The 20,809-nt window shown below is 47.4% G+C and overlaps 1 protein-coding gene across 7 annotated transcripts in view; it reads left to right on the forward strand.

Annotated features, from left to right (window-relative positions):
- The window catches only part of LOC129344599 (elastin-like), an 85,145-nt gene that overhangs the window by 19,295 nt on the left and 45,041 nt on the right, over positions 1-20,809 (forward strand). For all 7 annotated transcript variants that reach the window (XM_055001375.1, XM_055001378.1, XM_055001379.1 and 4 more), the window contains exons 2-3: positions 16,701-16,745; positions 19,502-19,558. In XM_055001375.1, coding sequence (XP_054857350.1) covers positions 16,701-16,745; positions 19,502-19,558 — 102 coding nt within the window. The remainder of the gene's footprint in view (positions 1-16,700; positions 16,746-19,501; positions 19,559-20,809) is intronic.

Below are 20,809 nucleotides of genomic sequence, written 5' to 3' on the forward strand. Positions count from 1 at the left end.
AATGTTGATCTAGTGTTAATGTGAAATTCATTCACAGATTGACATACTAAAATTGTACTGATATGAAAAAAACATCTTCTGTTAATTAGTTATAACTCAGATTGTTATTCACATTGGTTATAATTATTAGTATTAATAATGTTCATAGTGACAGTTTAATAACTAGGGAAGTGGGGGGAAAGAAAGTATAGCAAATATGTTGCGACTAAACCACTTCAAACAATTAAACATTGATCTTGATGTATAAACAAGCTGTCATACTCAGAAAGAGACAAATACTAAACAATTAAACATATGGTCACACACCAGCATGAACAGAGGATGTTGCGTGAATGAAAAAAACAAAAAAACTGATCTGCACCCTTAGAAGGGACTTACTAAGAACAGTCCAGGGATGATCTATTATTTATGGAGAAGTTCTGTGACTCTGGGCATCCTAAATACCATTTGATGTGATGGAGTGAGGGGCATACCAGCCATGACAACATTGGTTGAATCTCCTCTGCTCACCAGTCCGGTATCATGGCAAAAGGTCACAGTAGGGCTTTGGGTTTTTTGCAAAAGTCATCAACAACCTAAGCAATGTTGTTAGTGCTAAAGAGCTCTGCAGTGCTCAGGGCCAGTCTGGTGTAGTGGTGTAAGAGAGCCAGTTTGGTGTAATTGTTAGGAACGGCAGGACTCTAACCTGGAGAGCCAGGTTTGATTCCCCACTCCTCTGCTTGAAGCCAGCTGACTGACCTTGGGTCAGTCACAGCTCTCTCAGAGCTCTCTCAGCCCCACCCACCTCACAGGGTGATTGTTGTCAGGATAATAATAACACACTTTGTAAACTGTGTGTTATTGGGTGTTCAGTTGTCCTGAAGGGTGGTAAATAAATCAAATGTTGTTGTTGTTATACCCTGTCCCCAAACCTGGAACCAGCCTTTGTTTGCGGTCTCCCATCCAAGTACTGACCAGGCCAGCCTTAGCTGTGCTTTTTGAATGGAACATCCTCTCTGGTGAGTCCTCAAGGAAGTCTTAGAGCAGAACCACAAGTGACAAAAGGCACAGATTGGACACTTGTCAGCTTCCCTCAAGTTTTGATGGGAAATGTAGGCAGCTTGGCGGAATGTTGGACAAGTGACAGTTGAAAAGTCCATTGGACAGCAGTCAGAGAGTGAAGCTGCGAGACCAAGATGCCTACATTTCTCATCAAAACTTGAGGGAAGCTGACAAGTGTCCAACCTGTGCCTTTTGTCACTTGTGGTTCTGCTCTTATTCATGCTAGCTGTTTAATTTCCAAATAGAGAGCTGTTGTGGTGTTCTGCACATGCTCAGAGGAATGCTCTTATGACTTTACTGTGTGGGTCCTGCCTCCACTTAAGCTGTTTTCTAATCCCCCCCTCACTGGCAGTCATTAGGTTATGAGCAGCCCCCACCCCTTCCCCTACTTCCGGGCATGATTAGAGCCAGTCCTAGAACCTTGTTCTGAATTGCAGGACTCAGCTCTGAATATGAGAAGCAACTATAAAAGAGTGCTTCTCATTATGCTCCTTATGTGACCGGTATGGTTCCAGTTCAGGTTGCCGCTGAATGTCCCTTAAAGCAAAACTTTGAGACAAATTTAGGGGCTTCATGTTTTAGAGAGATGTCCAAGGAAATTTGAAGGAATTAAACAAGAGCGATAGATGGAAGCCGGAAGGTGTTGTGCATCCCTGACCTTGGCCAGCTCCAACCTGGGCTTTCCAGGGCAAGGAGCATAATATTTGGACAGGCTTGAGTCCTGATGCCATTGCTGGAACAGCTCAGAGTGTGTTTCCAGACGGAGTCCAAGCACTCCCCTCCTTGCTTGCTGGACAGCGGAGAGGGCCTTCCCTCTTGGCACCCAGGCAGGGCTTCAGCTCCACCCCAGGGGGTGGAAGTGCCCCCCCTTGCAAGTCTGTCTGCCCCAGCCCGCCGCTCTCATAAGCAGCAGGCGCCTCTGACTCCCCGAGGAGCTCCTGGGAGGCCGAACCATGCTGCCCGCAAGGCCAGAGGCCTGCCAAACAGTCCACCCCTCCGTGACCCATTCGAAAGCCTCGAGAGGCAGGAGCTGCGAGAGGTGTCAGTCTGAGGACAACTCAGTGGGTGGGTAAAGAAGTGCAGAGGGGGCACAGAAGTATAGCTTCTGTGCAACGGACAGGGTTACATTGCAGAGTTCATTAGGTTTAACTACATCAGCCGCATTATCTGGAGTCAGGTCCCTGGACCACCAAAGTTTGCGTCGTCTCTGCTTGGCAGTGGCTCCCCACCCACTCGAGAGCCATTTAGCTGGAGATACTGGAGACTGAAACGGGGATCTTTTGCAAGAAAAGCAGAAGCTCTGTTCCTGAGCCACAGGCCCTCCTCTTCATACTACTGGAGCACGGGCCCATCTAGATCATTCTTGTCTGCTCTAGCTGGCAGCGGTTCTTCAGGATCCCTGGCTGAAAAGGATCTTTCCTAACACCAGAGAATCTTGAGGCAGAGATGTCGGGATTCATGCTTGTTCTCCTTTCTGTGCTGCAGTTCTTTCAGAGAGGGAGCCCAGGGTTCTTTTCAGCATCTTTCAGCAATAGTATGATTTCCAGAAGGGATTTTTGAGAGGAAGGAAGAGGTATGACAGTTAAGCGGGTGTAATAGCAGTCTTAAGTCTGGGTCATGTGAACAGTGGTGCCAAGTTCCTGTTTTTTCCCTCAATGTATGTTGATGGCAGTTAAAGCCAGTTTTCCAAACCACCTCTCAGCCCTGAAGTTGGATAATTGACAGAATAATCAAAGCAAGGGTGGCTCTGAGAACATGCAGAGTGGTTTCCTTTCATACTCAATTAACCAGCTCTAACTTGTTTGCTAGTTTCTGGCATAGAACCCCAACAAGGCTAACATTTCTTAGCAGTGTTCACTTAGCTATCTCTCCTCAGCTCAGTTATAATCTTGGGGCGGGGGCGGGGGGGGGGGAGTGAAGTCATGCAAAAAGGAGCCTTGCCTCCGTCTTTTCTTTCCAAATTCTGGGGCCTGTAGCAAAGTTAGGGAATTAATCTGTTTAGAAAAATTTCTTTGCCACGATTCCCACATCATCTGTTTGTTTTCCTCCCCAAGCCATGGAAAAACTTGGGGCGGGGGAAGGGGGTTTGAGGGCGGAGAAAAAGAGAAGCATTTTCCAAAAGTTGATTCATTTTCTGGGCATTGCATCACTGATGGATGCAAGCTGCCTTCTTCCTTCCTCCACCCCTTGCTACCTGGGGGGTGGCGGCTTAATTTCATTAGTGGGTTGGCTGATGGCAGTTTTGGATCTCGCCTTTCATATTTACACAGGTTTTTTTCATGAGCAACTCTGAGCATACACAGAGTGCTTTTATTTATCTTGTCAATTGATAGCCCCACAATTGCTGGCCCTACATAGATGACATGAGAGATCAGGAACAGTGACTACTAGGAAATGGTTATTCAGCAAGGTCATATTTCTCTCTCCCCCACCTCCAATGTACCTTACCTCCTGGTTTTTGAAAAAATTGATCTCTTCTGGGGAGGCACAAAAAGAACAGTGGGTCAATTTCAGTCCTCACCCTGGAACAGCCAGCGATGCATCTTCCCTCCTCTCACCCTACCCTAATGATAGGTAACAATAGTTTGCTATCTGCTGATGGTGGGGCACAGGGGGGGGTCATCCTCCTAAGCTTTTGCAATGACCCTATTAGGGTCTCTTTACATGAGACACCTCGGCATGTGTACATCAAGTGTAGGGAGATGCAATGTTAGCCGGGAAGCGTAGTTTAAAAGAGCAGGTGGTGCTCCTCAGAGAGTTTGTTAATTTCATCTTCGCCTCCCCAAAGGCTCTGTCAATTTCATCTCTCCAGTCTAAATGTGTAGAATTGAATGGAAATGGGCTGGAGCTGCCTTCCAGGACCTGGAGAGGTTATATTCCCTTTTGGCACTTCACGGCCCCCTCACATAGCTCCAGTGTATAGCAAAGCCTTTGCCCTACCGCCAGCTCTATCTTTTTAAACTACCCTTCTCGGCTACCATTGCATCTCCCGAAAGGTGTTCTGCACGTGTCAGATGTCTCGTGTAGAGAGACTCTTAGCTTTGTTTTTCAAAAGCTATAGAGGAGGCTGAATTGGAAGGGTTTGAGGGGTGGATTTATGATTTGCATTAAGGACCCCCTTCAGCGCTGAGCACTGAAGAATGCCCCTCTTGTGTTCCCTGAAATAGGGTGATTGGGTGAGAACCTTCCTGGGTCAGACCAAGGTGCGCCCACCTACTCTGCTGTCCTGTTTCCCATAGATGCCAACTGGATACTTCAGGAAGGCCTATGGAGCGGGCAAGAGACCAAAGCCTATTTCTCTTTTTGGCCCTCCACACAACTGACATTCAGAGGTATACTGCTTCTGAACATGGAGGTTCCATTTAACCATCCTGATTAGCGGCCATTTGGTTTAATTAAAACATTTATGGCCATTGATAGGCCTCTAGGTCTCCATGAATGCTTTTAAAACCATGTGGTATCCTGTGGCAGTGAGTTCCGCAAGTTAAGTATGTGTAGTTGAAAAAAAATACTTTCTGTGGAAAGGGCAGAGGAGGTCTGTTACCTTTAATCACTTTGTAAAAGAAAAGATTTGTGCATGTGAAGCTTTCCCCACTGCAGCTTCCAAAATCCTGCCCCCTTATTCTTCTCGATCCTTTTTATTCTCTCAGCTTATTTTCGAGATGCTCCCATAATGCACCTGCGCCCATTGGACCAGACCAAAGTGATGCAGCTGATGGGTTCCAGTCTCCACTGTGCTGACAGAACCTTGGGACCGGTCTTGCTGGCAGCTCCTTGGCGCTCTCAGCTGCCCCTGTTCTCACTCTTGCAATACCCGTATCCAGATTTGTGCAAGACAAGCTGTTGAGCAGGCCTGTGTTTAGTCCCAGAGGCAAGCTACAACTCTCACCATAAATAAATATAAATCTCAGAGTCAGTGCAGGAGGCCCTCAATTCTGTCTGGCCAATTCTTCCTTCCTGGAATTGTGCATTGTGAAGACGCAATCCAGTACGGATTGCGTCTTCACAATGCAGAAGCACCGGGTGTAAGTCTGTTTTTTGTGATGGCACCATTCACATGCATCTGCTCAGAATCCAGCTTAATTTCACCCCCACAACAACTTCTTTAATGCTTTAAAAGGAGTAATTTTATTTTTTTTAACCTGCTGTAGATGCTTGCAGCTTTTCAGGGTCACGCCTGCAATTCTGCAGGCAGAAAATGTAGGGCTTGCAGATGGGTTAAATGAGGTGAGATTTCCAGTTGAAGGAAACAAGGTGTGCAGTTGTCATCAGACACTGAGTTAAGACAACAGTTTGCAGTTTGTGTGCTGGTATGTGAGTCTATAAGTATCCGTAAAGGGGGCTGTTCACTTTTCCTCTGTATGATTTACTGCTCTGGATTTGCCACCCTTCAGTGATACTGGATTGGGGACAGGTGACCCTGCCATACATTTGTATTGGCTGGATCATTGAGTCATTTCTGACGGAGAATTAACTGCTCTCAGAGGAGGCTGCCTGTTGTGTCTCTGCATGAAGAATCAATGGAGCCTCCATTCTTACCATGGTGGCCACACTACAAATCTCAAACACCCTGGTTGAAATCTCATTTGTGCCAGGGACGCACTGGGCATGTCATTGTCTCTGAGCTCCCAACCTATAGTTTAGGGATGAAGATACTACTTATACTTCTAACCTACCTTCCTCATTTATTGTAAGGATTACAAACAATGTGTGTGAAGCACATTGCAACCTGGAAGTGCTGCAGCAATTCTGTTGTTGTTAGTAATAACAATTGTAATTTTTGCCTGAACCAAGGTGTTATCTACCAGCTATCTAGCTACAACAGTTATGTCCTCTAGGGAGCCTAGGGTGTCCTACAAGCTTCTCTCCTTAATTTAATCGCAATAACTCTGTAAGTTACGTTGAGAGGGAATGACTAGAGGTCACCTGGTGAGATTCTTGACTGACTAATTACGCATATCAAAAGGCACTGGTGTCCCCCACCGTATTCACCCTATTCCTGACACCCAGATGTTCTCTGGGAATTCCTTTTTCAGAACTTAATCCAGCGGCACGGATTGCAATCTAAACTCCCCTCTGTCTGGAGATCAGGGGGCGGGGCCACCAGCCATGTGATCATTTTCAAGAGGTTCTAGAACTCCGTTCCACCATGTTTCCGCTGAAAAAAAGCCCTGAGTCCCCCCATGTCATTTTTCTGACCTGAAACAACTTTGGTGGAAAAAGCCATCAACTCATAGCTGACTTGGGGTGACCTCGCTGGGGTTTTCAAGGCAAGAGACAAACAGAGGTGGTTTGCTGTTGCCTGCCTCTGCGTAGTAACCCCATTCTTCTTTGGAGGTCTCCCATCCAATTACTAACCAAGGTTGATCCTGCTTAGCTACTGAGACCTGAGATCAGGCTCACCTGGGAGTGATTCCGCACACGTTGGATAATGCACTTCCAATCCTCTTTATAGATCATTTGGAACGGATTTTTTTTCCAGATCACATCTGATTGATAATATCAGGGCAGATGCATGGGAGTCTGTGTAATGTGTAGCTAGGCCCTTGGCGAATGAGTATTTCGAGACAGTTCCCCAAGGGAACACTGAGGGTGGTCTCTCTGTATCCTGCCCTTTCCCCTACTGGGCTGCTTTCTTTCTGACCTTGAGAACTGGATCTCAGTGTTACAAACATGCCATGAAATTTGAAATACGATGCATTAGTCTGGGGCAATAAAACAGAATGGAGTTTTGGCATCTCACACTCCGAACGTGCTTTCTGGGTTGTAAGGAAAAGCTCTCACTGAGGAATTCCTTGTCTGTATATTATACTCTGTCCCGTTCTCCCCTGGCCCTCCATCCATGTAGCTTTTTCATTGCTGTCAGGTAAACTCTCTGTTTACATAAAATATTAAAAATGTGCTTATCTTTCCTTGAGGGCAAAAGAGAATCCAGCCTCTCTAGTGAGCCAGCCTCCATGGTTTGTGGCTGCAGCAAAAGCATCTGAGCCAGACCTTTACTAGATTAAACCATGCAGGGCAATGAAGAAATCGAATACATGAGGAGAGGCTAAAGCATTTTAATTTAGGAGAGAAAGCTGAGGACATGACCGTGGTTTATAAAATCATGAATGGCATGAAGGGTGTGGATAAGAATTCCCCGTCACACACACAGAGACACACACAAATTATTGCAGACCTTTAACCACTATGCTGGCTTTTACACGTAACATCTAATTATAGGATATGGCAATAGCCGTTAACTAAAGCCTGGCCTACACATGCTGCAGAATGAGGTGTCAGAGTGCTGGGCAGGTAAAATGGGTTGAGGAATGGATCGGGAGCTTTTTCTCCCTCTCTCACCATACTAAAACTTGAGGGCACCACCCGATGAAATTCGTTAGGGAATAGATTGAGGACAGACAAAAGGAAATACTTTTTTACCCAGCAAGTCATTTAACTGTGGAGTTCACTGCCTGGTGAGGCCACAAGCATAGACAGCTTTTAAAAAACGGTTGGATAGATTCATGGAGAAGAGGTCCATCAACGGCTACTAGCCATGGCGACTGAAGGGAGCCAGTTTGGTGTAGTGGTTAAGAGCAGCAGGACTGTAATCTGGAGAGCCGGGTTTGAGTCTCCACTCCTCCGCTTGAAGCCAGCTGGGTGACCTTGAGTCAGGACCAGGCAACATGACAAATGACACAGGTTGGACACTTGTCAGCTTCCCTCAAGTTTTGATGGGAAATGTAGGCCTCCTGGTCTCGCAGCTTGGCTCTCCAACTGCTGTCCAATGAACTTTTCAACTGTCACTTGTCCAACATTCCACCAAGCTGCCTACATTTCCCATCAAAACTTGAGGGAAGCTGACAAGTGTCCAACCTGTGTCATTCGTCACTTGTAGCCTGGCCATCAGTCGCAGTTCTCTCAGAGCTCTCTCAGCCCCACCCACCTCACAGGGTGATTGTCGTGAAGATAATAATAACACACTTTGTAAACCACTCGTTCAGTTGTCCTGAAGGGCGGTATATAAATTGAATGTTATTATCTACAGAGTCAGTAAACCTCTGAATTCCACTGCTGGGTGGCAGCAGCAGGGGAGGTCCTTGGCTTCTATTTCCTGTTTGGCCCTGCAGGGTAATGGGTTGACCACTGTGTGAAACAGGATGTTGGACTAAGTGGACGACTGGTCTGATCCAACAGTACTCTTCTTGTGTTCTTACGTACGGTATCAGACTCCAGGTAACGAATTACATTTTTTCAAAGTTCACATACAGTTATAATTCCCTGTAAGCAGAAACCTAGCCTAGCGCATCAAGGGCTAGATTTGACTCTTTCTTCTCAGCATGCTAATTATTGTTTCTTGGTGTTTATTTGATAATATCCTGCTTTTCTCCCCAATGGAGGCTACAGTGCAGCTTACAACATTATTCTCCTGCCTCTATTTTATCCATACGACATCCCTGTGAGGTAGGGTAGGTTGAGAGTGTGTGGCCGGCCCAAAGTCATCCAGAGAGCAAGTCTACTCGGAAGCCTACTCTGGTGTATTCAAGAAGCTTACTCCAAGGAAAGTGTTCTTTCATCTACTACACACTTATCTTATTGGTTAAAGGGACTTGATTTCCCTGGTGTTCATGACTGTAAAAAAGAAAAGGACCTATTCTATATTAACTGCTATATTATTGGACTGTATTTATTGAATGCTATTTTTGTAAATTGGAATATTTATGGGTATTGTATTTTTAAAAATGGGGGGTTGCACTAAGAGCACTTTAGCACATGAAGTCTATAAAATTCCATGATAAATTGTACATGCTCTAATTGTGGTATTTCCTTAGTGGGGGTTTCTCCTCATTGTAGTCTTGTCTAGAGACTGAGGTTACCTCCTTTTTGCATTGATATTTTTAAAGAGATCAGGCAAATTCATGATTTGTATTTGACAGATATTAGACAATGGATGGATCCTTCATGTTCAGAGGCAAGCCGACCCTGAGCACCAGGAGTTGTGCACAAACTACAAGAGAAAACCATTGACCTTCTGCTCTCTTTGCAAGCTTCCCGCGAACAGCCTTCTGGCCATTGTTGGAGGAAGCATGCTGGACTGGATAGGCTTTTGCGCTGATGCTCTTTTTGTGCACTTAGGCCGTGAAAGGTTTAACGTTTGTGTTTTCCACATACTTTGAGGATATGGCTCAGAAGCGAATGCAGCTAGCCCTCTTTACAATGTTTGATCTAGCAGTCTAGCTGCGGCCCCTTAATCCCAACAAACAAAAGTCTTCATGTTCCCCCTTTGAGTTTAAAAACAATTCTAGTAGCCAAACTCAAGGAGGACTTGCAGAGGTGGGGGACAGGATTTGGCTGCCTTCCAATCCTTGTTTGCTGGGGTTAAGCCCAAGGAATGCTAGTCCCGAAGGGAAGAGGTCAGGAAAATGACTGGAAGCCTTACTTCCCCCTGATCTGCAACAAACCTGAGTGCATGTAGCAGGAGGTTCGTTCATTCATTCGACCCTAAGGGTCACATTAGATATTACAGCGGCCACAGGCACCCATGCCATTTTAAAAAAGAATCTGGCCATTTAAAAAGTGCTGAGATTGGGCCTATGGCACAGGGAGACTGGGCACTCTTGTCCCCCCTGCATGCCTTTTCAAGTGCCAAAACAGCCATGGGTCACACCCTCATAGCACTTTTTAAATGGCCAGATTCTTCTCTAAAATGGCGTTGGTAGTCACCGGTCAGGCAGGGGCTGCCGTAAAGTCTAGTTTGGTCCTAAGCCCAAACGGAAACACACAAACTCCTCTGCCTTATCTTGAAGTCCCCACTCTTTCCCTCTCCAAAGTCAAGCTCAGCTTAACCCACAACTGCAACTTTATTACTTATGTCTAAATGTTTGCTGGAAGAACACCCTCAAAAACGGTCACACCACCATGCTGGACAGAGGGACTGAATTCCTATTATTTCTTGTCTGCTTGTGTATGTGACTTGTTGTGGCAAAGAAGCAAAGATGTCCATGCAAACTTTGGCATATTGACCCACTCACATTGAGAAAGGTGTCCTTCAGTGGTCTTGCAAAATTGCTGAGGTCTTGCAACGAATGAACTCCCAGGTCAGGTTCTGCAAAGCTTACTGGGGGTTAGTTTGCCCAAAGGAGCCGTGCCGCCTTGCAAACAGCTTTGTTTTAACAAGAGCAGCTCCTGCAGATCTCATCTTTTTGATCACCAGGACTGCTGTTTCTAAAGGGAGTTGTTACAATCAGGGCCTGGCTTTGCCACTTGGTATGGCTGGTTTTGTGAACCAGCCCCAAGTATGCAACATTGAACATGTGGGTTGGATTACAGACTGTGGAGCTGCTCTCCAGCCCTGTGTGCATGGCTCTTGGTTACAGTGAGCACTGTGCGGGGAAGATCACGTTCAAGAGTGTTGACAGTATGGTGTAGTGGTTAGAGTGTTGGACTAGGATCTGGGACACCAAGGTTCAAGTCCCCAGTCTAACATGGAAACTTTCTGGGTGATCTTGGGCCAGTCACTCTCTGCCAGCCTAGCCTACCTCACAGGATGGTTGTGAGGAAAAAATGAAGGAGAGGAAAAAGATATATGCTGCTTTGGGTCCCCATTGGAGAGAAGGGCAAAGTATAAATGAAGTAAGGTGAAAAATAAAATAAATTGCTGTGCTTGGGCTAATTGCTGGAAATGGCGGTGACCCAGAATCCACCCTCTCTGGAAGCTGTACAGCAAGACACCCTTCGCCCCCATCCCAGAACCAAGGGGAGGGCTGGATTGCTCAGTGGTCATGGTAACACACTCTTCTCATGTTCACATGAAAGCTCTCTCCGTTTGATTCCAGGACTCCGATGTTCTAAGTAAGCCCTGGCAGGCTTTGCGCTCTGCGTGTGCTCAAGGTCACTCCTGCTTCCCTGTTTATGCACACAGTTTAGTCTTGAGCCTTGGCATTAGAAACAAGTTCCTGGGCTGTCTCGGACCAAGTAAAACCCTGGAGCTGTGTTTGATCCTGCCCCCCCCCCGCCCCCGTTTGCCTCCTCCAAGACAAGAAGTCTGATCCAAAGCAAAGGCTGACTGGGGGGTGGGTGGAGGTGGAGAGCTGGCCTTGGGGAAGGAAACAAAGATTTTTTTTTTTAGAAAACACCAAAAAAATGCACATAAATGCTCCAGCTAATCACACACTGTTCCAGCCGCCCTCAGCCAAGTTAGAGCCTCAGCGCCATCTACTGCGCAAGCTGAATGTGGCAGCAAACACCTAATCATTGGTTTCCTGAGCTGGATGGGAGGGGATGCTGGATAAGAAAGGGCTGCTGGATGGGAATGCTGGGGAATTCCTCAAGCCCCAAAAGGCAGAGAATGTTTCGTGGCTTGTCATCAGGCTCACCCAGCTTTACATTTGCTTAGCTCCTTTGCCCTTCAATAAACAATGCATATGTTACTTCCTGGAGGTTTGGTTGCCCTACTCCAGTAACACTCACAGAGGAGGCTGCCCATTGTGTCTCTGTGGGAGTCACTGTTCTGGCCATACTTCCTTCTGTTTAGCCTCCACTGGGTGGAGACAATAGGAACAAATGATGGTGCCTTTCACTGCACCAAACTGTAGGTCCATCCAGCTTACTGGCCGTGGCTGTCCAAGGTCTCAGGCAAAGAAAGATCTGTCTTAACCCCTGAGAACCTTTTAAAAGGTGCAATGCCACTGCTTAATCACTGAGGCGCAGCCCTCCACCGCTGGCTGAAACAGCAAGAGGTGTATAAAATCTAACCCTCCCTGTGAAGGCTGTCCACCATCCTGTTTTAGTTTGTAAGGCACAGAAATACGTTTTTATTTTAATGATGTTTTTAAATGTTTTATGGAAGTGGAATTTTATTGTATTTTAATGGGTTGTGATCTGCCCTGCGCCCACTTGTAGGGAGGGCGGAATAGAAATGTGAAATAAATAAAAATAAAAATAAAGTTAAGTCTCCCAATTAGCACAGTCGCATCTGGTTAAACAAGCAGCAGAGAGTAAGATTAAATGCAAAAACAAGAATGAAAAATTTAAATTTTATACCGTCCAACTTGATGACAAGCTCGGATAAGCCTAAAAACTTTGTGTCGGTTTGATTGGCCCTAATAAAAGGTATTATATGGATTTCGTTCTTGGTTTTGGATTTAGCACAGACCAATATGGCCGAACAACTTTTTCTAGGGTTAGATAGACAGTACTTACAGTGGAACAGAATAAGCAGTGGGGTCCTCCAGGGTTCTGTATCAGGACTGGTGCTATTACATTTGTTCAGGCCTTTTTTTCAGGGGGAACGCGGGGGAACGGAGTTCCGGAACCTCTTGAAAATGGTCACATGGCTGGTGGCCCCGCCCCCTGATCTCCAGACAGAGGGGAGTTGAGACTACCCTCCGTGCCTCTGTCTGAAGATCAGGGGGCGGGGCCACCAGCCATGTGACCATTTTCTCTGAAGGCAACCCACTGAGTTCCACCACCTCTTTTCCCAGAAAAAAATCCCTGCATTTGTTCAATAATGACCTAGAATAGTAGAGTGAGCAGTGAAGAGGCCAAGGTAACAGATGACATGGAAATCAATGTAGATTTTGAAGAGCTCCAAGATCTTTCCAGATGGGGTGAGTGGGCTGTAACCCAACAAAAGTGGCCCAATGGAAGTAAATGTCATGTGACTTCTGGAAGGAAAGTCCTAATTTTACACGTTCCCTGATCTTGTTGGGGTCTGAACTAGCAATGGCGGACCAAGAAAAAGATCTTGGATGTACCGAGGAGATCTCTATGAAAGTATCCATTCGCTGTGCAGCAGTGGTGAAAAAAGCACATTCTGTGCTAAGAATAATTGGGAAAAGTTTTCAGATTAATCTTTGTGGATCAGGCACACCATCGCCAAGGCATGCAGAGAAAATGCTGTTGGAACCATTGTGCAGACCAAATTTCAGTCTTTGAGTTTCAAGGGAAAGCGCTCGATAAAGATGACATGTTCTTCGTTATGATATCTGTGTAGCCATCTCTTTGTTAGGTCCTTTTGTGCAAGTGGCCAAGCCGGTGCCACAAAGCCCCCCAGCATTTTGCTGCACTGATATGAATGCCCTTCTTTGTCTCCTGCCTTTCATTTGTGGCTCACAGCGGCTTGAACTGTGCAGGTTGCATGGTGGGGTCAGATTGGATGACCTCCATGTGCCCTGTAGCCCGAGAGTCTTCCCCCTCCCCCCTCCGGCTCTGTGCTGCACGTGTGTTTATTTCTTCAGACTTTGCATTGTATTTCTCAATCGGCTTTGACCAACCAAGCATCGGGTTGGTTTCTCAATCAGTCTGGCGCACATGGGACTGCGGCTTTTGTTGATTTAATTTTGGCTGCCATCCACCCAGCCATTAAGCAGGGTTTAGAAGAGTCCTAGTCCCCCAGGGGGAAAGCTGGTTTTCAAAAATATCAACCGGCCAGCTTCTCTGTCATGTGGATCGGCTGCTTGTTGCTCTCCATTTCCGGCTGTTTCTTGCAGCATCCTCTACATTTTGGGCACAGCGAATTATCAGGTGGTAACACTTAAACTGGACATGATGTTTAGTGAAACAGAGGGGGGGAGGAACAGCTGGGAAGCATCAGTTGCAGTTGCTGCTGTGCTGTCTGTGCGGTGGGCATTTTCCTGCTTGAATCCCTGGCAAAAGGCAGAAAATGGTATCATACCCAGCTATTGGCCAATGCTGTGATATCATGAAGCATTTACAAGTCATGCTAACTGCTTAGAATGGGGGGGGGGGAACCTCACCCCTCCCCCATCTGCTTCCTTTCTTGGGTTTCCAGGCATTAAATATTGGTGGATGGGGAAAATACAGCTTCTCTGTCTGTGCATTTAAATAAGTAGCAATCAGTACCCTGCTCCCTTCCATGTGAAGTGTAAAAATCCCTTCCCTTAAATTCCCCCCAAGTGCAAAAATCGCTTCCCTTAAATTCTTCCCCACTTGCCAAGTGCAAAAATCCCTTCCCTTAAATTCTCCCCCACTTGCCAAGTGCAAAAATCCCTTCCCTTAAATTCTTCCCCCATGCCAAGTGCAAAAATCCCTTCCCTTAAATCCCCCCCCATGCCAAGTGCGAAAATCCCTTTCCTTAAATTCTCAGTGAATGGCAAAATATGAGAAGGGCAGAGGAAACGGCATTTCTTTCCCTCTGGTTTTCTACAATTCTTCATGAACTTGGAAATAGCAAAGTGTGTGTGGGGGGAGGGGGGGGTCTCTCTTTTCCCATTTGGTTGCTACACTGAGATGCTGCTGGCTTTTCCCACAAAATCCTGGTGAAAAGGCAGAGATTCCCTTTGCACAGAACTGAGGGAGGGGGGAAAGGGAAGGGGAGGCCCTTCCAAATAATGGCTGGCTATTAAACCAAGTCAGTATCTGTGCACTCTTAATATGGAAACTCTTGGTTCAGTTTACTAACACATTAAGCCAGGCCAAGATTGCTGAGACGATGAAGGCAGCTGGGATGAATGAAGGCTGGAGCGATATGTAATACTGCAGGGAGGGGCAGGGAGAAAGAATGCTTAGGTAGAGATCTTTGCAGAAAAAAGAGGGGGTGCTATAAGGATATGAAAGCATTCCTGTTTTTATCTGGGCAGTGTTGGAGTACTTTCAGGAATTATGGAGTACATGGATTCAGTCTGGGGTCCCTGCTCTGTGTCATGCAGACGTGAGTTGTGTGTTCTCAATTCTTGTGAATGCAGTGCCTGATGTGGCTTGGGGACCATGGCAAGCATGGCAAATAGGCTTCATCCTTCCCCCATTTTTCCAACGAAAACAATCCAAGGGGCACTTTACAGCCTAGGTCAAGATGGGTAGCCGTGTTAGTCTGTCTGTAGAAGTAGAAAAGAGCAAGAGTCCAGTAGCATCTATAAGACTAACCAAATTTGGGGCAAGGTATGAGCTTTCGGGAGCCACAGCTCACTTCTTCAGATCCTTTAGTGAGCTGTGACTCACGAAAGTGAGCTGTGACTCACGAAAGCTCATACCCTACCCCAAATTTGGTTAGTCTTATAGGTGCTACTGGACTCTTGCTCTTCTCTACTTTTTGGCCTTTTCGGGAAACCAACATGTTCCCTCGGATGCAGATGGGTTTCCTCCCAAAGCCAAACGATACACCCTAGGGACAATTGTCAGAAAAATGGCACGGGGGGGGGGGAAGGTTGAAGCCCCTTCTCCACATGTATCATGGTCCTGATCGGAACTGGAACACCAGATGTGTGGAAATTGAAGAGAAACTGCAGCTCACATCTGGCTGTCATATCTGACACATGGATGGGATCCCAAATCCAACCTATGCACCTTGTATTGTGTGAATAGGCATCAAGAGTCAGTCTGAGAGTTTGGCTACAGCTGCTGCAGAGCCTTTCTTTTATACTCTGGCAACTCCAGAAATCGTATTTCATTTCCAGACTGAACTGCAGCAGCAACCTCATCTTGTGACCTGGAAGGTGTTTGTCTTAATGCCAGATGGATGGGGTTGGTTATGATAAGGCAGTGTATACTTAGTGGCACTCTCTTCATACTTATCACTCTACACATTCCAAGGCTGAGCATGGCATTAGAACCGACTCAGAGGTTTAAGAACTGGTAATCTTAACTCATGTTAAGTTTTCCTTGGAAGATGAAGGGTAGGGGCTTAGGTCAGCCATATTTTCTTGTCTGGGGGTTTCCTCCCAGTCAAGACTCCTTCAGCCTGCTATTTGGACACCCAGGCTCCATCTCGAGCATGAAAATCAAACAGGCAAGGCAGCCTTTCAGTTGAGCGAGGTCAGCACTGTTTGAATTCCCCAGGCAAAACACGTTAAACTTAAACAAAAGTGTTTATTTTTTAAAGGGAAGAAGCAAAACAAAGTCTTAGCACTGTGCAGGAAGGAGAAAAATGTGAAAACAAAGGCAAGTTACATATTGCTTTATTATGTGGTGTGCACAGATGGTAGGTCAGAATCCCATCAGAGAGAGCCAAGGGCCTGTCAGCATCACTGAAGTCCGAGCAAGTTGCTGACACAGCCCCACAAATGACCATTTACATTGCTTTGTTGGTGTAATGTAGCAGCTTAGAGAATGGACTGTGACCCTGAAAGCCCCTGGTTCAAATCTCGCCTCTGGCCGTCAGTTCACTAGGTGGCCCAAGACATGCCACTCCGCATGCCCCTCCCCATCAGATATGGAGAGAATAATATTGACTTGCTTCCCTAGAGTTGTTTTAGGGATCACGGAGTTAACGTACAAGAAGGGCTTGGAAGATTGAAATGTCTGGCTGTCTTCTGTGGGAAACAGGATGCTGGACTAGAGAGATTTTTGGCCAGATTCAATGCTGATGCTTTTCTACCCGACTCATGTTCTCAAAACTTATAGAAACCCTAAAGGGGATGCTTCATCTGAGCACGTGGCAGCCGTTCTGTATGGTGACTCTCATCGGGTAGTGAGCGACTTGCCACATCAGGAAGTCCTGTTTTCCCGTGTACTGGAATGGGGTGGATTGGCTCAATGGGGAGACTGTGCTCCGGCAGTGGGAGAATGGCAGGCATCTTGGAGGCAGGGGTGAGAGAAGGAGATCCAGAGCAGAGAGATGTTTGCAGGCCGCTTGCCACTTTGCGCAGAGAGGAAGAGAACGAGTACCGCGCCCTCACTCTGCACCCTCAGGATCATTCTGACTCTTGTTTCCTTTTCAGGGGTCCCAGGTGGAGTGGGGGTTCCAGGAAGAGGATTTTACCCAGGTAAGGGTCAATATAACCATCAGCAGGCACTTCATAAGTGATGGCATATGTGTGTGTGTGACAGCGTAGACCCTGGGTGCCAGAATCGGTGCTAGAGCCTGGGTGTCGGCATTTCCCAAAGAGTATCTGGGCCTGCCACGTTATAGCGGGATCCAGGGCTGTTTTGAAAATATCCAGATTCCTTCATTGCAACTCATTCCTCCATCCGCCACCCACCGACTCATCGGGGATCTTGGTGCTGGCGTCCACAGTTCTGGCTTCTAAGACTTGTTTCGAAGTGTCAGTGTTCCAGATACTTTCCGAATGAAACTGAACTGTCCAGTCTACTTCAAATCCATATGCTGTCTCTCCAGAGACAATAAACAATAAAAAAATTAAAAGCAGGAATAAAACTTAAAGAGTTGCCAACTCTGGGTTGGGGAAATTCTTGGATGTTTTGGGTGGAGCCTGAGGAGGGCAGGGTTTGGGGAGGGGAGGGACCACAGTGGGGTATAATGCCATAGTGTTCACCCTCCAGAGCAGCTATGTTCTCCAGGGGAACTGACCTCTGTAGTCTGGAGATCAGCTGTAATTCCGGGAGATCTCCAGGCAACCCTGATAAAACAGAAGCAGGGCAGTGTAGGGGTTGGAATAGGGCCTGAGTGAACATAGTGAACATGCACTCTAATTGGGGAGTATTGTAATGTATAAAAGCAGCCTCTGGGGGCAGCATAGTGCTTTGCATGTCCTCAGTTTTGTCCCTGCCGAGGAAGAGCGACTCAGAGCTGAACTACACGAGATGAGTTACTCAAGTTCTACACGTGTCTGCTTACCTCGAGGTTTGATGGGAAGTGTAGGTGTCCTTGCAGCTTTAAGTTTAATGTTTACAGAGCAGCAGGGAGGGGAGTGCAGGCGTCGGCCTCTTGCCGGGCACCCCCCTTCCCCTCTGCTAAGTGTGGGGGGAGGTCTCCTGCCCCTCTTCCCTGCATAGCAGACAGGGCGCCTGGTTGCTGCTAGCTGCTAGTGCGGCTTTGGGCGGGGGCTGAGCGAAGAGGTCAGCAGACAGGGTGCCCAGAGCGTTGCTACATCTCCCCCTCCCCGCTCACCCAGCCCCTGCAGAGTGATGCTGGGCTATGCAGCACCAGGCTGCACGGCGCAGCTTCAGGTGGGGGCCGGGTGAGCAGGGGGGGAGATGTAGTGACATTCCGGGCGCAGAATGATGAGGCATGTGTGCCTGGGCCAGCGCAGTGTCGGGCTGTAGTGTCTCTGCCTTTCCCCCCAACCGTCCGGCCCCCGCCCAAAGCCGCATGGCCTGGAACTGCATAGCCCAGCGTTGCTCTGCAGGGCCCGGGTGAGTGGGGGGGAGGGGGAGATACAGTGACACTCCGGGTGCCCTGTCTGCTGACCTCTTCACCCGGCCCCTACCCAAAGCCACATTAGCAGCTAGCAGCAGCCAGGCGCCCTGTCTGCTGTGCGGGGAAGGAGAGGGGCCCTGAACCCCCCCCCCACACACACACACAGTGGAGGGGAAGAGGGGCGCCCAGCAAGAGCCCGACACCTGCACTCCCCTCCCTGCTGCTCTGTAAATGTTAAACTTAAAGCTGCAAGGATGCCTACACTTCCCATCAAACCTTGAGGTAAGCAAACACGTGTAGAACTTGAGTAACTTGTCTTGTGTAGTTCAGCTCTGAGAGTCTCTCTGCATGAGACCTCTTACACAGGGATGCTCAAATGTAGGGAGATGCAATGTTAGCCAGGAAGCATAGTTTAAAAAGCTAGAACCAAGGGAGATCGATCCTCAGAGGGTTTGTTAATTTCATTTCCCCTTTAATCTCTACACTACCCTTGTGTAGACAGATGAAATTGACAGTCTTTGGGGAGGCAAAGATGAAATTAACAAACCCGCTGAGGAGCTATCTCTGCAGGCTGTCCAAAAGCTCTGTCAATTTCAACTCTCAACATGAGGGAGTAGTTTAAAAAGACAGAGCCAGGGGAGATCGCCTCCCCAAAGACTGTCAATTTCATCTCCCCTTTGGGGAAGCGAAGATGAAATTAACAAACCAGGAAGGCTGTAAAGGGTATCCTGGCCAAAGATGAGCAAAAGCGCAACATGCCATAGAGGCAACCTGAGCCACCAGTTCTAGGCCACAGATCAAAACGTCACCCACCTGCCCAAAGTTCCCTGTTAAGAGTGCTGTCTATCTAGTATATTTTTTATTCTGCCCTTCCTCTAAGGAGTTCCAGGTTCCTGTTTCCTCATTTTTATCCTCACAACAACCTTGTGAGGTAGCTTAGGCTGCGACTGGCACATGGTGCCCCAGCCAGCTTCATGGTAGTGCTGGGAACTGAACCCACGTTTCCCAGACCCCATTCATGTACTGACCACCATGTTACGCTGGATCTGAGTTGCACTGAATGGGCAATGGCACTTCCTCCAAATGGGTCACAATTAGAGCGGAACTACAAGTGACAAAAGGCACAGGTTGGACACTTGTCAGCTTCCCTCAAGTTTTGATGGGAAATGTAGGCATCCTGGTCTCGCAGCTTGGCTCTCTGACTGCTGTCCAATGGACTTTTCAACTGTCACTTGTCCAACATTCCGCCAAGCTGCCTACATTTCCCATCAAAACTTGAGGGAAGCTGACAAGTGTCCAACCTGTGCCTTTTGTCACTTGTAGTTCCGCTCTGAGTTCCGTTATCTGGATCTGTTACGTGTTTAGGAAACTCTTGTCCTGGAGGGGAGATGTGAATAGATTTTCTCCCCCTGACTGTTGCAGGAGCTGGTGTCGGAGGTCTGGGAGTAGGTGGACTCGGGACTGGAATCGGAGGAGCAGGTGAGTTCCTACTAGAACTGTCCTTTGCCAAGCGAGGCGGGTTGCAGGCAGGCAAACCCCTTTCTGAGCAGCAGGCCTTCCTCTTTTATTTAGTAGAAAATGGCAGAAGAGCACCCCTTTCCCATGTAGTAGGCCCCAGGATCATTCTCCAGCATCTCTGCTTAAGGAATCTCAGGTGGGTGTTAAGGGGAAAGAATTTTCGCTGCCTGAGACCCTGGCCTGGAGAGTTGCTTCCAAAGCAGCCAGTGCTGGGTTAGATAGGAATTGCATACCTCACGCAGAATCACTGGTGCCTGGTGGTGTGGCTAGTGTGGCAGGCTGGCCTCTGGGAGACCCAGGTTTAAATCCCTGCTCTGCCATGGAAGTTTGCTGGGTGACCTTGGGCCCGCCTCATACTTTAGCCTAACTTACCGCACAAGGTTTTTGGGAAGACAAAATGGAGCAGAGGACAATATTGTTAAGCCACTTCGGGTCCCCATGGGAAGAAAAGAGATATAAAAATGAAGTAAATAAAGAAATACAGGCTTTTCTAAACCCAAAATACCCATCCACAAGGAGGCTGTCTGCTGTGTCTCTGCATGATGCTGTGGCTTTGCCTCCCTTTAATCAGCATCTGCTATCTCTGTGTCTGGTGTGGTTGGATCATTCAGTTCGTTCTGAGGCACAGATATGGCAGAAAAGCATCTTCAGAGAAAGGTGCTTGTTGAAACCCTGTGTGAATCATCGCCCTGGGCTTGCCTCTGCTCTGTCCATTGATTGGGCACCTCCGCATCAGCAACTTATGCAGAAACACAGGGGGTTGGCTCTTCTGAAGATAGATCAGATTGATGTGCTTTAAAAGTATGTTTTTCACATGTGAGAGTGAAGGGTGAGAGTTTTTTTTAAAATGTGCCTTGGGAACCATTATGAAGTTGACAACAATGCATCTGTGTATTTAAATGTACATCTGCCCTAATTTCATAGAAAGTGACAGGTATCTCTCTTTAACAGCGGAAGTGACATGTGGACAGAAGGTGGTGGTAAGCCACCCCTTACCTTTAGCTTCCCTCCCCAACGTGCTTTCTCAGCTGAGGTTCAATGCAAGATTGGCTGGGAGGAAAAGGCTTGGCAGTAGATTTGGGCACCAGAGCGGAAGACAGAAAATTACCTAGCACACAGTTTGGTGGCTTGTGAAAACGTTTGCCTTCCTGCCCCCAGGCCTGTGGGGAGCATTCCAGAGGTGCTGGAACTCTTTTGGCACTTCACTTCTGA

Source organism: Eublepharis macularius, chromosome 17, assembly GCF_028583425.1.
Source record: "Eublepharis macularius isolate TG4126 chromosome 17, MPM_Emac_v1.0, whole genome shotgun sequence".
NCBI classification, from domain to species: Eukaryota; Metazoa; Chordata; class Lepidosauria; order Squamata; family Eublepharidae; genus Eublepharis; species Eublepharis macularius.